Genomic DNA, 15,106 nt, shown 5'->3' on the forward strand with positions numbered 1-15,106 from the left:
TCCACCCACCACGGTAACTGGCCTATCAGGATTTCATTTCTGCCCATAGCTCACAGCGTGCCTATAGAAGCCAGAAGGGAGAGGAGTCCTTGATCGAGACAGGCAGGATGGAGTTAAAAGAAAAATATGCCACGGGTGGAGTTTGGACCTGCCAGTTTACTGTAGTTATTGGTTGTTTGATTTAACAGAGCTCAAGAGCAATGCACCCAGAAACAAGTCTGCTGTCCAGGACTGCACTGAACTTCGATCCACAGAGAGGAACATCAGCTTCCTTATCAACTGATTAGTCTCAGGAAGGACAGCATATGGTGGCTTAAACAGTCAGGTTGTTGTGTAACTGTAAGTGAGAGTGGGCCTGATAAGGACGGTCGGCTCTCTCAGAGCCTCACATAGGGAGCAGAGCAGTCCCGGACAGTGCTCCGGACCTCTAATCCGAAAACCAATCTTCAGAAAGCGTTTGGACGCTTCCACACACAATCATGTTGAGTAAAGATCCTCCAGACATTGAGGTAAGTTATGCATATCTGTTCTTCAACGGGATTCTCTATTTATGCAACTCTTTTCAGTAATATACTGTGGATCTACAGGTGGCAAATAACCTTACAATAAAAACAATATCCAACAATAATCATGATAATATAAATGCACACATTATGGTACCAACTCATTTAAGTCATGTAAGGATACTAATTAAAAGTTATACATTTTCTCATTGTTAACCTTTTTACTGATTTCCAGACATCGAATGCTCATGTTTGTAGACAAAGTGAAAACACTGTTTTCAGTGTTAAAGAGAAAGCATAAATCTGCGGTATGCATCGGTTTAAAGTCACCATAAATCAACTGAAAGTAGGAAAAACAGTGCCCCACATACGTTGAACTTGACCAAGGCATATGGGGCTGAAACGCGACCTTTAAAAGAGAAATCCATATGGAGCCAGAGTGTGCAACACTTTTTTCCTGCTTTCAAGTCACTTACCGTGAATAGCCCCTCACTACAACTCTTGGTGTGCGTTTTCTGTATTATATAATAAATTGTTGATCACAAAATTCTTACAAACAATCTTTAGGCACTTTAAGGAGTTTTTTTTATACAAATATGTTCTTTTCAAACATTGTTTTGGTTCAGTTTGGGGATTAGCCAACATGACTTTACACAGAACAATGATCTGAGGCCTACTGAGGGGCTACTTTGCTGCCTATAGAAACTCAAAAAGCCTTACTCTACTTTTAGAAACTTCAGTTTGATTGCCAAGTACTAAAACGTAGAGGAATAATTCAAAAGAGGATTGAAAATGAACAAGATTCAAGATTAACTTTATTGTCATCCATACTCTTGTGCACAGCAGAACAAAATGACCCCACAACCAGCTAACAAATGTAAAATTGCTAACAAGGAAAAAACTTTAAAAGTTGCTCTCCGTCTGTTACTCATGAACTACTACTGTTATCTGTCTTTATAGCCCTGACAGATCTGCTGGCAAAATGTACAGAAACTACGGAACATTCTAGGAAGCTAGCTTGTTTGAATGGTTGGGGTCAAGATGATAAGATAATGACGAACTCCCAGGTCAATGCACTGAGGTTATGTCCCCCGTGGTATGAAGACATAAGAGAGGAAATGGAGAAAAAAATGGTGTCCCATGCTAACATATTGTTAAAACAGAATTATATATCCAATTAAGAAAGCTAGATCCAAACCAGTCAGACGAGGCAGTGTTTAACAGATCTCCAAAATTCTTTGTTATAATCATCATCAACAATTTGCATAAGTACTTAGAGAGTCTAATAATGATATGTACGATTATCTTTGTGTCTTTCGGAGTCAACCATCAAGAGGTTGTTTTAAAGATGTTTTGATCTATTTTCTACAGAGCATCCTGGCTCTGAATCCCAGGGTGAAGACTCATGCTCCCATTATATCCACAGCAAGCAAAAAGAAGGAAAAGAAACACTGGAAGAGAAACCCTGAAAATAACTGTAATGTAAGTATAACAGACACGCACGCACACACAGACACAGACACAGAAACACACACACACACACACACACACACACACACACAGACACACACTTGCTTTGGTTGTGTGGTTTAGTTGATTGCATTTGTCTTCTTCTTCCATGTCCATTACTATTTTTTTCTTCTTCTCCCCGTTTCCTTTAAATTATTTTATGTTTCAATGTTTTATTTCCTCCACTCTTCAGTCTTGTGTGACTTTAGAGAACAACTTTGACGACATCAAACACACAACGTTGAGCGAGCGCGCAGCACTACGGGAAGCAATGAGGTGAGAATTAATGACTCTGCTATTTTACAAAAGATAACAAATACTTTCAACTGACTTGTAATACACACCTAATCTCACAAACTCACTCTCATTTAGCAGGCTACAGACAAGTAGGAGCTGTATATTTGTTAGATTTAATATTTGTTGACTGATGGGGATATTTCCAGTGATGACAACAAAAAGAAAACCTGTGGGCAAATAAAAACAACGTTGTACATTGTTGACTTTACATTATAGTTGCCATGATGCTTGCTGCTTTCTTTGACTAGTCTGGAACAATGATTTGTCAAAACTTAGTTTTAAACTGTTAAATAAAAGTAAAATCTGTGTTTAGGTGTCTAAAATGTGTGGATGCTCCCTGTCAGAAGAGCTGCCCTACTAACCTGGACATAAAGTCATTTATTACAAGTATCTCTAATAAGGTAATAAAAGATATACACACAAACCCACTCATGCATCGATACACATGGCCATTTTGACATTTGACATTTATGTTTGTGTGTATCTATATGTTTGTGTTTACCAGAACTACTATGGGTCAGCGCGAGCCATCCTTTCTGACAACCCCCTGGGTTTGACCTGTGGAATGGTGTGTCCCACATCAGAGCTGTGTGTGGGGGGCTGCAACTTGTATGCTTCCGAGGAGGGACCCATTAATATTGGAGGGCTACAGCAGTTTGCTACTGAGGTATAACATGTATAGCTGTCAACAATAAGTGTAAAACCTTTGACAAATTGTGTCAGGGTGCCTGGCTAGCTCACCTGATACAGCAGGCGCCCATACATAAAGGACCTCCTCATAGGAACTCCTCAATGCAGTGTGGGTTCGACTCTGACCTGCGGCCTTTTGCTGCCTGTGATTCCCCCTCTCATTCCTCTTTCATGTCTTCAGCTATCCTGTATACATACAACTCGGTCTTTACTTGGACTGAAACCTTTTTAGACTCTGTCTTGACTCTGACTCAAACCTCTTTGGACTCGGTCTTGACTCTGACTCAAACCTCTTTGGACTCTGTCTTGACTTGGACTCAACTAGTCCTGGTCTTGGACTTGTCTTGGACTCGACAAAGGTTGACTTAACTACAGCCCCGCTGAGGAATAAGCTTGTAAGGGGGCAATGAACTAGAGTCATTTCTACTTAAACAAGCAGTACAACAAATACAAATAAATCATTGTCCCTTTGTTGCCAATAGTGGCCACTGTTCCATTAGAGGTGCATAGGCTTTCTTTGAAGTCAGCCATGTTGTGTTGAGAGTTATGTATGTAAGTGTTGACATTAGAATGGAAACTATTAAACGGCTTGACAAGTGTATTATTTTCAATATGCGTGTGTGCTTTTTTCTTCCTAGATTTTTAGCAAGATGGGCATCCCTCAGATCAGAAATCCTGAGCTGCCACCAGCCAATGAGATGCCAGAGTCTTACCATGCCCCTATAGCTCTGATTGGTTGTGGCCCAGCATCAGTCAGCTGTGCCTCCTTCCTGGCTCGTCTTGGATATGATAATATTACCATATTTGAGAAACAAAAGTACATTGGAGGCCTAAGGTAAAATATCATCATCTTTGTTGGTGTTGTCATCATCATAATCATTATCATACTGTAAATTATATCATATCGAAAATTGTTAAGAATGTTAAAAGACAAAATATATAGGATGATATTATATTTTATCAACAAAAGGATTTGATGGTTTAATAGTTTTAAGTGCGTCTTTATCGTTTTTACACACATAAGTACACAAAGCCGGGCTAAAGATACAGAAAATGTTGTTAATGAGAAATTCAAAAACAAATCCTCAATAAATACATCAATAAAAAAAGAAAAAAACTTGGCATTAATCCAGCAAAATCTTTGACAAAGTTTGACAAGGTCCTCTGACTATTTTGTTACTTAGCAACTAAATGCTCAGTCATTTTTGAAACACATTCGACATTTTACAAATGTGTTTGCCTCCCTGTAGCACATCAGAGATCCCTCAGTTCCGGCTTCCCTATGAGGTCGTCCAGTTTGAAATAGACCTGATGAAGGACTTGGGAGTCAAGGTATGAAAGTCCTATCCTACTCACACATCTCACACATCTATCTTATTTATGAAGTGTCTTTACTGTCCATACTGTAAAATGCTGAAATATACAGAGTATTTCAATACTTGTTTGTTTATCTAGTCTTTGGTTGTCTTCTTTTTTTGTTGTTTTGGTTTTTGATCATCTCAATGGACTCATCGTCTACTGAAATATGATCCCAAACCTTTCAAATCTATCTTTAGTCCCATGTTTATAATACTGCATATTCATGAATATTAGAACAACAATAATGATGTGTTAAGAAATTTCCAATCAATTGTTTTTGTGTGTGTCTGTGTGTGTGTGTGTGTGTGTGTGTGTGTGTGTGTGTGTGTGTGTGTGTGTACACAAACCAGGTGGTGTGTGAGAAGGGTCTAGGTGTTAATGGAATGACTTTGACGTCCCTGAAAGAGGAAGGATTTAAATCTGTCTTCATTGGGATTGGTGAGTGCCTCTTAATGACAGAAAATAGCTTTAGCATTTGGCCTCATGGACATGCATTGCAAACTTTTATTTATTGGGGTTTGACACCTTTAAATCTCTCTGGAACAATTGTACAATGTGTCTATGTGTGGTTATGTGTGATCATCTGCAAATATGGTTTAGTATAGAAAGTCTTTGTGAGTCTTTGTTTCAAATTGCTCAAAGTCATAATGAAGCCATTGACAATTGTATCTGTTCTAACAAGTATGGTCTCTTTTTCTTACAATGTATCCATCTGTGTGTGTCTCCAGGTCTCCCTCAGGCCAACAGAGCTCCAATTTTCAAGGGTTTAACTATGGATCAAGGTTTCTTCACTTCTAAAGACTTTCTGCCCATGGTGGCCTCGGCCAGCAAGAAAGGTACTGTGGTGAACATGCACATGCACACACACACACACACACACACACACACACACACACACACACACACACACACACACACACACACACACACACACACACACACACACACACACACACACACACACACACACACTCTATGTAAGGTACCAAGCAAGCACATATACTGTAGTACACAAATAATGCAAAACTTAGTGAACTCTAGTGCTTTCAGAAAAAGCCAAGTACAGTCGCACACACACACGGACACACACACACACACACACTTAGAGGAAATACACACACAGTGGTTTCACTGCTTCAACTAATATTTAGGTCTGAATGGGAAATCAGACAGGAAGCGGGCTAGTTCAAACAAATCTTTTAGTGCTGAAAAGTATATTTGTGGAGTCAGAGAACAGCTCACATCACCATTTGCCTCTGTCTTGGTCTCGCTGTGTCCAGGTATGTGTCAGTGTCGCTCCTCTCTGCCAGAGATAAGAGGTATGGTGATAGTTTTGGGGGCCGGTGACACTGCGTTTGACTGCGCCACCTCAGCTCTTCGTTGTGGCGCCAAGAGAGTCTACGTCTGCTTCAGGAAGGGATTCACTAACGTCAGGGCTGTTCCCGAGGAGGTACGAATGAGGAATTGAGTTCATGCCGACACACGAAAACATAGAAACTATTGAATGCATGTGTTTTTTATTCTGTCAGATGGAGTTGGCTAAGGAGGAGAAGTGTGAGTTCCTGCCCTTCCTTTCTCCTCGTGAGGTCATCATGAAGAACGGTCGGGTTGCCGGGTTACAGTTCTGTCGCACCGAGCAGACTGAGGAGGGCGATTGGAAGGAAGACGAGGACCAAATTGTCAGGCTCAAGGCTGACTGCATCATCAGTGCCTTTGGTTCTATGCTCAACGAGCCTCAAGGTAATTAGGCAATTAGCTGAGTAACAGCTAGCAGTTAGCCTTCTGGCTAACTTATATGAATCTGAAGATGTTCAAATCCTTCTTTGGTTCATGAAAGGTATCTGTTTGTGTATTTTCTCTGTTTTTTTGTTTGTGGATATGTTGTATTGCATTTGTATTTTGATAAATAAATAAATAAAATAACAGTATTTAAAGGTTAATTTATCCTACAAATGATTTTCACACAATTCTAATTTTCTAAATCTTTTTTTACTTTATTTATTGAACACAGGACGACTTTCATATATTACCAACCAATATGGCTCGTCACAATTTTCCAACCTCTTGGTCTCTTTGTCTGATCGACTATGTGAAAGTTCCTACAAAATATATATGCATATGTTTGTTACATTACAGAAATCAAGTCTTTGAGCTTTTCAGATTTGTTGGAATTGTTATCGATTGTTGCTGAAAGTTATTGCTTAACAACAACGATGGTGACATGGGTTCATACATATCCTTATGCATATTTCGTCTGTGTTTAGTGAGTGAGGCCATGGCTCCTGTGACGATGACCCGCTGGGGTACTCCAGAGGTGAACACCGACACCATGCAGACCAGTGAGCCCTGGGTGTTTGCAGGAGGAGACATTGCTGGATTGGCCAACACCACAGTGGAATCAGTGAACGATGGCAAGCAGGCTTCATGGCACATTCACAGATACATTCAGGTAAATGTGTCTCTCCCCTCCAGGGCTGCATACAGATCTCATACAGCTGACATTAGTGAGAGGGAGCTAAGAAACATATATCTCATCTTGGTTAGAATTAATAGTTCTTTCTTAAGATCTCACATAGGCCTTACGTAGTGTGCCACATCATTTTCTCCAGATCCTTTATTTTTTTTCATTTAAAAGGTCTGCTGTAGGGTACTGTAAAATAAATTATTGTATCTTTGCCCAGATGAGGAAGAAATAAAATAAATCAGGCCACAGGCCAATTCTTAGCAAGGACTGGTCCATTCAACACAAGTGTTTGTCGGACCCAAACATGGATCCAGCTGTCCCACTGCCTCCTTCCAAGCTGAGCTTCAGCCGAACACAGATAACCTATTTATCGCGTACCTATAGTTACACAAACATATAAAAAGTGTTGTAGAGTCATAAAAAGATTTTTAAGTTTATATGGATTTTGAAAATCTTGGTATTTTTTTATGTAATAAGCAATACTAAATGATTTTCTATCCAGTATTTGTTTCGTGTTTAAATTCACATTATATCTTCTTTCAACGCTGTTCTTGAATGTGATGTTGACTTTAAAGTTCAAGAGCTTCATGTGAGCAAGTACATCATGATGATTTTAACTCAGGCCTAACATGAATGAAATATTAATGATGTGAGTGAAGTATTTGTCCCATCTCCCTTCCTACTGCAGTCCCTGCATGGGCAGACAGTGGACCCAGTTCCAAAGCTGCCGTTGTTCTACAGTGCTATAGATCAGGTGGACATCAGCGTTGAGATGTGTGGGATAAAGTTTCCCAACCCGTTCGGCCTGGCATCTGCCCCCCCCACCACCAGCACAGCTATGATCAGAAGAGCTTTTGAACAAGGATGGGGCTTTGCTTTAACAAAGACATTCGGACTGGATAAGGTACAGTCACACACACACACACACACACACACACACACACACACACACACACGATGGCTGGAGTGTCCATGCACACACACACGGTTAGGTACCAAGCGAGCAGCACATATACTTACACAAATAATGCAAAAGTAATAAAGCTATTTTTGGGTGTAATACTATTTCTGCTTAAAAAGATCAACTAAGAACTCAATTTGTTACAAGCAGTGGTGGGCCGTGTATTCTACACCTGAGCCTTCAGCATTATCCTATAGCAATTAAACCACCTTTGAATAACCTCACCATGATACTAGGACATTATCGTGTGGAATAAAGTGATTTAACACTAGCTCAAGATCTAGAGGGTTTTAATACAATGCAGCCACCCCTTGCACATCGTCATCAGCACCCAGATGAGCCTGTTCAGTGGAAGATTGCTCCTTCCCAAGTCTCAGACTAGCAGACTCAAGAACTCCTTTGTCCCTCACGCCATCAGACTATACAACTCCTCACTCGTGGGGAGGAGGAAATAGGGCAGAGAGGACAATACAATACAGTTGGTACAGTTGGTAAAAAACAGTTAGCTTCCACAGCCACCACTGTCTCTGTGATTGGCATCTATAAATCTGTCTGCAGGATCTGGTGACCAACGTTTCTCCCCGTATTGTGCGTGGCACCACCTCAGGTCATTTGTTTGGACCAGGTCAAGGCTCCTTCCTCAACATTGAGCTCATCAGTGAAAAGACAGCAGCCTACTGGTGTCAGTCAGTCGCCGAGCTGAAGAGGGACTTCCCTAATAATGTAAGTTTGCTGTCACGTTGTTTATTCATGTCTTGACTCTAATAAGAACATGTAAAGCATAAATGACACCAGGCCAAAGGTTACCTATTTTGTTAGAAAAAAGCAGACCAATTTACATGTTGATGAGGTGACCGCCTATCAACAGTACAGTGTTAGCAGATTTGTGAAACTATTTGCATTCTGCATCTAACACCATAGTGAGATTCAATTTCCATGTCTTTGTGTCTGAAATATTATGTGTGATATATGGAAGAAAGGGTTTGACACTTTTTTACATTGGTTTTGGACATTTCCCTGTTATTTCCTCTCTGTCAGGTGGTGATCTCCAGTATAATGTGTGGTTACAACAAAGAAGATTGGACAGAACTAGCCAAGATGGCAGAAGTAAGAAATATTCCATACCAGTAACATATTCTTCTCCATTTACAGAATGTACTGCACATAATTACTGTGTAATTACTCTTCTTACATTTTACACACTGTGTGACTTGTCGAGATGCGTAATGTCAAAATGTGTGTGTGTTTAGGAATCGGGAGCAGATGCATTGGAGCTGAACCTGTCTTGTCCCCATGGGATGGGGGAGAGAGGGATGGGTCTGGCCTGTGGACAGGTACACACACACACACACACACACACACACACACACACACACACACACACAGGATACATTTAGCGCATTCTTAAAAATGAACAGATTGATTTGATAAATTGTCTCTGTATTGACATGTCTGTGTTTTTATGTGTCATTGGCAATAGGACCCGGTGTTGGTGCGTAACATCTGTCGCTGGGTGCGTGCAGCCATTTCCATTCCATTCTTTGCCAAGCTGACACCAAATGTTACCAATATTGTCGACATTGCCAAGGCTGCTCATGAAGGTAAACACACTTTTTTGCACCACACTCAGTTCTTTTTCTTTCTTCCACATCATCTATGCTACTGTATTTTTACATTACATAGTGCAAATAATTAATGAATGTCTATGACCATTGTTATTGTTGTGTTGTTATATAGGTGGAGCAGATGGAGTAACAGCCACTAACACAGTCTCGGGTTTGATGGGACTAAAGGCTGATGGCTCCCCCTGGCCGGGCGTTGGAACGGGCAAACGCACCACGTATGGAGGGGTGTCTGGTAAGGACATACAAACACATATACACTATCCCTTTTAACTGTTAGTTACAGTTCCTATATATACCACTCATATTGATGTTAGAAGTTAATATGATATATACTGAATGCCCATGAGAGAGAGAGAGAGAGAGAGAGAGAGAGAGAAACAGGGAAACAGAGTAAAAGAGATATTTGTGCATCATATTCTAGAGTTATAGAAAATTGATCTTCATGGTAAATTTCCTGATTGACATTAACTTCTGCTTACTTTTAAGGCTAAGAGTACAACTGTTAATTTGTGCAAATGATTAGGAGCCTAATTCTTGGATGGTGTGATTATGACAGTTTCAATTCAGTAATCTACATACACTATTGTAATGCATATTTATTATGTTACATACGTATTGAGTCGCTCCACGACTGCTGCCACGCTTTCTCTTGCTGTTTTATTACAGCGGCCGTGTTTCTTTTTTAATTAGTTTTTATTTATTTGATTTATTTCACAAATATTGTGTTTTACGTTATCATACTTCCACAAGAAGCTGCTGCTCACTCTGTATAAAGTATGTACAATGCATATTCTCCATTTTAGCATCAGTGAATCTGATATCGACCTTGCGGTCTGTTCAGGAAAGCCGTGAACGTCCATCTATCCAAATCAGTTCAGCCTGTCTCAACCTAGTCGCTCCTCCTCCTCAGCCAGGCTGCACAAATTTAACTAGGTCAAGCCTTGCTTTATTGGTTATCCCGGATTTAAAAATGATGCTTTTGTAAAACAGCCCCCAGATGACATCATCAGGGCCTTTTTATTATTGTTTTGAACGCAGAGCCAAAGAAAACATTATCCACCAATTTTCGCATGGATACACACACACAAACAAACACACACACACGCGATGGGTGGAGTGTATATGCACCGTAAAGGAAGATTTTCTGCCTTGCGATGTGATAGTAACATAACCCAAAATAGGCTGTAACTGTGGTTACCTGTCGTAACATAGTATAAATCTCAGTGCTTGTGATTTCCACAAAGTATTGTCGTATTATAGGAAGGTGTGAGGTCTAGATAGACGTTTAGGTGTAAGATTTGTAGGTAACATGACATTACACCTGTATTCTTGATCCTGATGAAGAAGATGAGTGACAAAATTAATTAAAGTGACATGAAGTACACTAGTGAGTTGCTTCTCCTAAGCTCCCATGAATCTAATATTAATAATGTGTGCAGGTAATGCCATCAGACCCATCGCTCTCAGAGCAGTATCAGCGATTGCCAGAGCAATTCCTGGCTTTCCGATTCTGGCCACCGGAGGTATCGACTCAGCAGAAAGTGGGCTACAGTTTCTTCACGCCGGAGCCTCAGTGTTACAGGTGATAATATACTGCAACACCTACCAGGGTGAGACTGAAGTAATGGTTTACTCATGCACTCTAGAAAGTACTCAGTTACTGTTAATATGATGCAGTTTAGTAAAATTGCTGAATATGTTTTAAGACTTTAATCTGATTCCCTTTACTGTTTAACAACACTGTATATGAGCTTTTACTACATTACGTTTACTATTCTCCTACATCTGTGCTTTTTTTCAGTGATTCTTAGAAAGAAACACTGTGCAAATACAAAAAGTTACATCCAGTAAAGTTAAAGAGGCCTGACTTTGTGATGAAATTAAATATAACTTTAAAGCTGCAGTGGAAAGGAAGCAAATAATTCCAGAATGAGACAGTAAACAGTAATCAAGTTTTAAAAGTGAGAAGTTAGGCAAAACAAAGTGTTCCTCCCTCTCATCCTAATGTAATGTACTGTGGGTAATAAAAGTAAGTGTAGCGTGTAAACAAGCCATTTAAGTGGGTTTAGAAAAATAATTTGTTCATTTAAAAGAGTGATTTGGGGGATAGAAACAGTGCCAAGCAGTAGTATTTATTGAAAATATCCAAATTGCAGTTTTTTGAAGGTAAATAAAATCTTAGTTTATTTGGTTTGCATGATGTTTTTGTTGATGTCTGTTTGTCTTCCTGTGTCTATTCCCACAGGTGTGCAGTGCAATACAGAACCAGGACTTCACAGTGATTGAGGATTACTGTGTGGGTATGTAACTTGTTTCTGTAGATTGCATGCTAACGTATGTGACCCTAAAACAACAAAAGAGCAAGAATGACAAACATCTCTTTTGTAGTATTTTACAATGACATGAACAGTTACTGCCTTCTTTAAGCAATAGTATGCATGCATTTAGCATTGACATTCCTCTCAAACAATGACCCATGGGGCCAGTTTACTTGTTCCTTGTTTATCTCAACGGGATGTACTCTGCGGTATAAAGTCTGTATTTACATGGGAGATTGATTTTACGTTTTTATACAGGTCTGAAGAGTTATGTACACACACTTTGTACACCTTTCTGAACCAACCACCAACCTAAAATGTTCCAATGTATCTAGATGATTCTACTTATGGATATGCTGTGGGATAATACCATTATGGTGAATATGTGTGCTCAGGTCTGAAGGCCTTGTTGTACCTGAAGAGCCTGGAGCTGAAGGACTGGGATGGTCAGTCTCCTCCAACAGAGAGACATCAGAAGGGAAAACCTGTTCCCAGACTGGAAGACCTAGTAGGAAAGGTACCACTTCTTACAACCAACAATACTACTATTAGTATTATACTAATTATACTTCTGCTGCCATTGGCACCACTACTTATGTCGAAGAAGTAAAGAAAAGACATGATTTAAGCTTCATGAAACTTAATGAACCATTTTCTTTATTTTCTGAGCCCGTTAGATGGCGCTTTCTCTGCTCAACAAAGGGTTCAAGGCCGTTGAGCCTTTTTCCTAAAACCTAGTACGCAATCTAGTAGGGTCAACAAATAAAACTGATATTTCATGACACTTCATTTGGACATCACTGAATGTTGGAACGGAGGAGTGAATCCACAACGTACACAGAGTATTTAGACTTTCTCCTAATGTGTGTGTGTGTGTGTGTGTGTGTGTGTGTGTGTGTGTGATTAGAGCCTCCCTAGCTTTGGCCCATACCTCCAGCAGAGGACAGACGCCATCGCAGAATACAAGAAAAGGCTCAGAAACAACAAAGCTGAGGCAATAACAGCCGACATCCGCCAGGTCAACACGCCCCAGAAAGCCGTCCCTGCTGTCAAGGTACACACTCGTGATTCCTTTGGACGTATTGTGCTGTGTTCTGTGAAATAACTTTTTAACCAAGTAGGCATCTGTGCTTTGTGTGTAGGATGTGATAGCCAGAGCGCTGCGCCACATTGGAGCATACCAAGAACTAAACAACATGGAGCAGGTACCCTCTTTTCTCACACATTATATCCATTTTATATTCTATAAAATATATTTTATTATAAAGTTGTAAGAAGGGATTTTGAAGGTGCTAATGACGTTGCGTGTCTGATTTCAGTAGTCAGTGTACCACAGTCTGGGATAACCAATGTGATGTGGTAATCATCTATAGAAAGCAAATTCAAGGCAGTCGCAACCAGAAATTGTTTTTGTCTTATATAAAGTCGCAATATTAGTAAAATATTAGTTATCATTGACCTCCACAGATAAACCATGAGTCCCTGCTTGCGTGTCTGAGTGTTACTGTACCTTGAGTAGTAATAAAAAAGCAATAAAAAGGGTCACAACAATGACCTGCCCCTGTGCTCCCAGGTCCAGGCTCTGATAGATGAAGAGATGTGTATCAACTGTGGAAAATGTTACATGACTTGCAATGACTCTGGATATCAGGTATGTTGGTCTGTCTGTCACAACATTTTCAACATATTTTATTATCTGCCTCTGTCGTGTAACATGCTTTGCTTACTGTCTTCCCAGGCTATAACATTCCACCCAGAGACCCACCTTCCCATGGTGACTGATAGCTGCACGGGCTGCACGCTGTGCCTGAGCGTCTGTCCAATCATAGACTGCATCACTATGGTTACCATGAAAAAACCCTATAAACCCAACAGGGGTGTGCCCATTAGTCCTGTCTGCTAAAGAGGACAACAAAACCAAAACCGTCCACATATTCAATAACGGAGACCAGATGTTTTATGAAGTTTTATGACAAATAAATCTGTCAAATGAGGTTTGACATTAGATGTGTACCATTAATGCAAGTCACATAGATGATGTAAAGACTTCAAATGTGGGAGAAAAATGACATCCTATGTGTGTATCTGCTTCATATAGAAAAAGAGGTGGGATGTTATGAAAAATGCCGTCTTGATTTCAAAGATCCCATGACGTGGTGCTCTTTGTATGCTTTTATATAGACCTTAGTTGTCCCCTAATACCATATCTGAAGTCTCTTTACCAAAAGCAAGACTTAGTGAAGAACTACAGCCCCTAGCCATTTCTGAGTCTGTAGCTATTGAGGAGGGAGGGGGGGCAAGGTGGAGGCCGGGGGTTGTGGCCTTGACCAACTGCCACTTTGCTTGTTTGAAAGCCATGATGTCTCTTTTGTCTCATGGGTGGGCCAAATTCTCTGGGCGGGCAAAGCCATAAATGGAGAGGTAACCTTGCCCCTTATGACCTCATAAGGGGCAAGATTCCAGATCGGCCCATCTGAGCTTTAATTTCCTCAAAGGCAGAGCAGGATACCCAGGGCTCGGTTTAAACCCTGCCTCATTTCTAGCCACTGGGGGACCATAGGCCGGCTGGGGGAACTCATATTAACGTTAAAACACTTCCTAAAGTGAAATTTGCATGCCAGGGCACCTTTAAGAAATACTAGCACCATTGATCCCACTGGAGAAAGAGGCAACCAACCTTTTAAAGGTTAAGGTTCACAATAATGGAATCAAAATTAATTACTTCATAGTTTAACTGTGATTTTCAATCACAATTGCTCAAATCATGTAATTGTGGATTCTGCTTTATTGTTATCACTCTGTAAACACTGAATATTAAATATGTTGATAGATAATGTCTCTAATTAAATGTGCTTTTACTGAATGTGTAGATGTAAAAAGAAATGCTTCTTTGACATGGTTTCTGATTTAAATAAACGCTTTCTGATTTAGCAAACCATCTGTACACCGGAGCAGAAATTAACATGATCAGAAAAAAAGGTATTTCCTGTTACACAGCTCAGACTTCATGGATCAAATTAGGATGAAACTCATGGACTTTCACGTACTGACTCGTCTGGGATGTGCCACAACAGACAATGGTGGACGAAGTATTCAGGTCCTTAATTAGGAATGAGCAATACCCCAATATAAAAACATGCTTGATACAATTCTGCTTTCACAACTAAATTACATTACATGTTAGTCATATAGGCTATTAAACGGGGAACGTTATGTTTCCTTGAAAAAAAAAAAAAAAAAAATCTATTTGGTTGGTACTGTATTTCCACCTTTGTAAAGAGCAATTATGCTTAATAAGTACTTTTACTTGAAATACGTCTTACTTATGTATTTTACATGCTTTAGTGCAATAATTGTAATGTAGAATTTTTACCTCTACA

General features: G+C 40.0%; 1 protein-coding gene across 2 annotated transcripts; it reads left to right on the plus strand.

Annotated features, from left to right (window-relative positions):
- Nucleotides 1-161: 161 nt before the first annotated feature.
- Nucleotides 162-13,675, plus strand: dpydb (dihydropyrimidine dehydrogenase b). Of its 2 annotated transcripts, XM_034888223.1 has the most exons (25): nt 165-509; nt 1,875-1,985; nt 2,206-2,288; nt 2,623-2,710; nt 2,815-2,976; nt 3,638-3,834; nt 4,250-4,331; nt 4,709-4,796; nt 5,087-5,194; nt 5,639-5,808; nt 5,888-6,098; nt 6,623-6,807; nt 7,511-7,726; nt 8,342-8,506; nt 8,822-8,890; nt 9,034-9,117; nt 9,264-9,384; nt 9,521-9,640; nt 10,848-10,990; nt 11,654-11,708; nt 12,122-12,243; nt 12,634-12,780; nt 12,869-12,931; nt 13,300-13,377; nt 13,465-13,675. In XM_034888223.1, the coding sequence occupies exons 1-25, from the start codon at nt 480-482 to the stop codon at nt 13,627-13,629; spliced, it is 3,063 nt and encodes a 1,020-aa protein (XP_034744114.1). In that variant the 5' UTR covers nt 165-479; the 3' UTR covers nt 13,630-13,675. The 2 variants fall into 2 exon arrangements, 1 of the variants encoding a protein (XP_034744114.1); XR_004658819.1 differs by lacking the exons at nt 10,848-10,990; nt 12,869-12,931; nt 13,300-13,377; nt 13,465-13,675 and having other exon boundaries at nt 162-509; nt 12,634-12,768.
- Nucleotides 13,676-15,106: the final 1,431 nt, after the last annotated feature.

This window comes from Etheostoma cragini, chromosome 12, assembly GCF_013103735.1.
Source record: "Etheostoma cragini isolate CJK2018 chromosome 12, CSU_Ecrag_1.0, whole genome shotgun sequence".
NCBI classification, from domain to species: Eukaryota; Metazoa; Chordata; class Actinopteri; order Perciformes; family Percidae; genus Etheostoma; species Etheostoma cragini.

Excerpts from the sequence above, each read along its gene's own strand:
- dpydb (XM_034888223.1), top strand. The coding sequence starts at position 480 with ATGTTGAGTAAAGATCCTCCAGACATTGAG. Across the intron at positions 4,332-4,708 it reads TGAAGGACTTGGGAGTCAAG|GTGGTGTGTGAGAAGGGTCT; the intron begins GTATGAAAGTCC and ends TACACAAACCAG. Across the intron at positions 4,797-5,086 it reads ATCTGTCTTCATTGGGATTG|GTCTCCCTCAGGCCAACAGA; the intron begins GTGAGTGCCTCT and ends GTGTGTCTCCAG.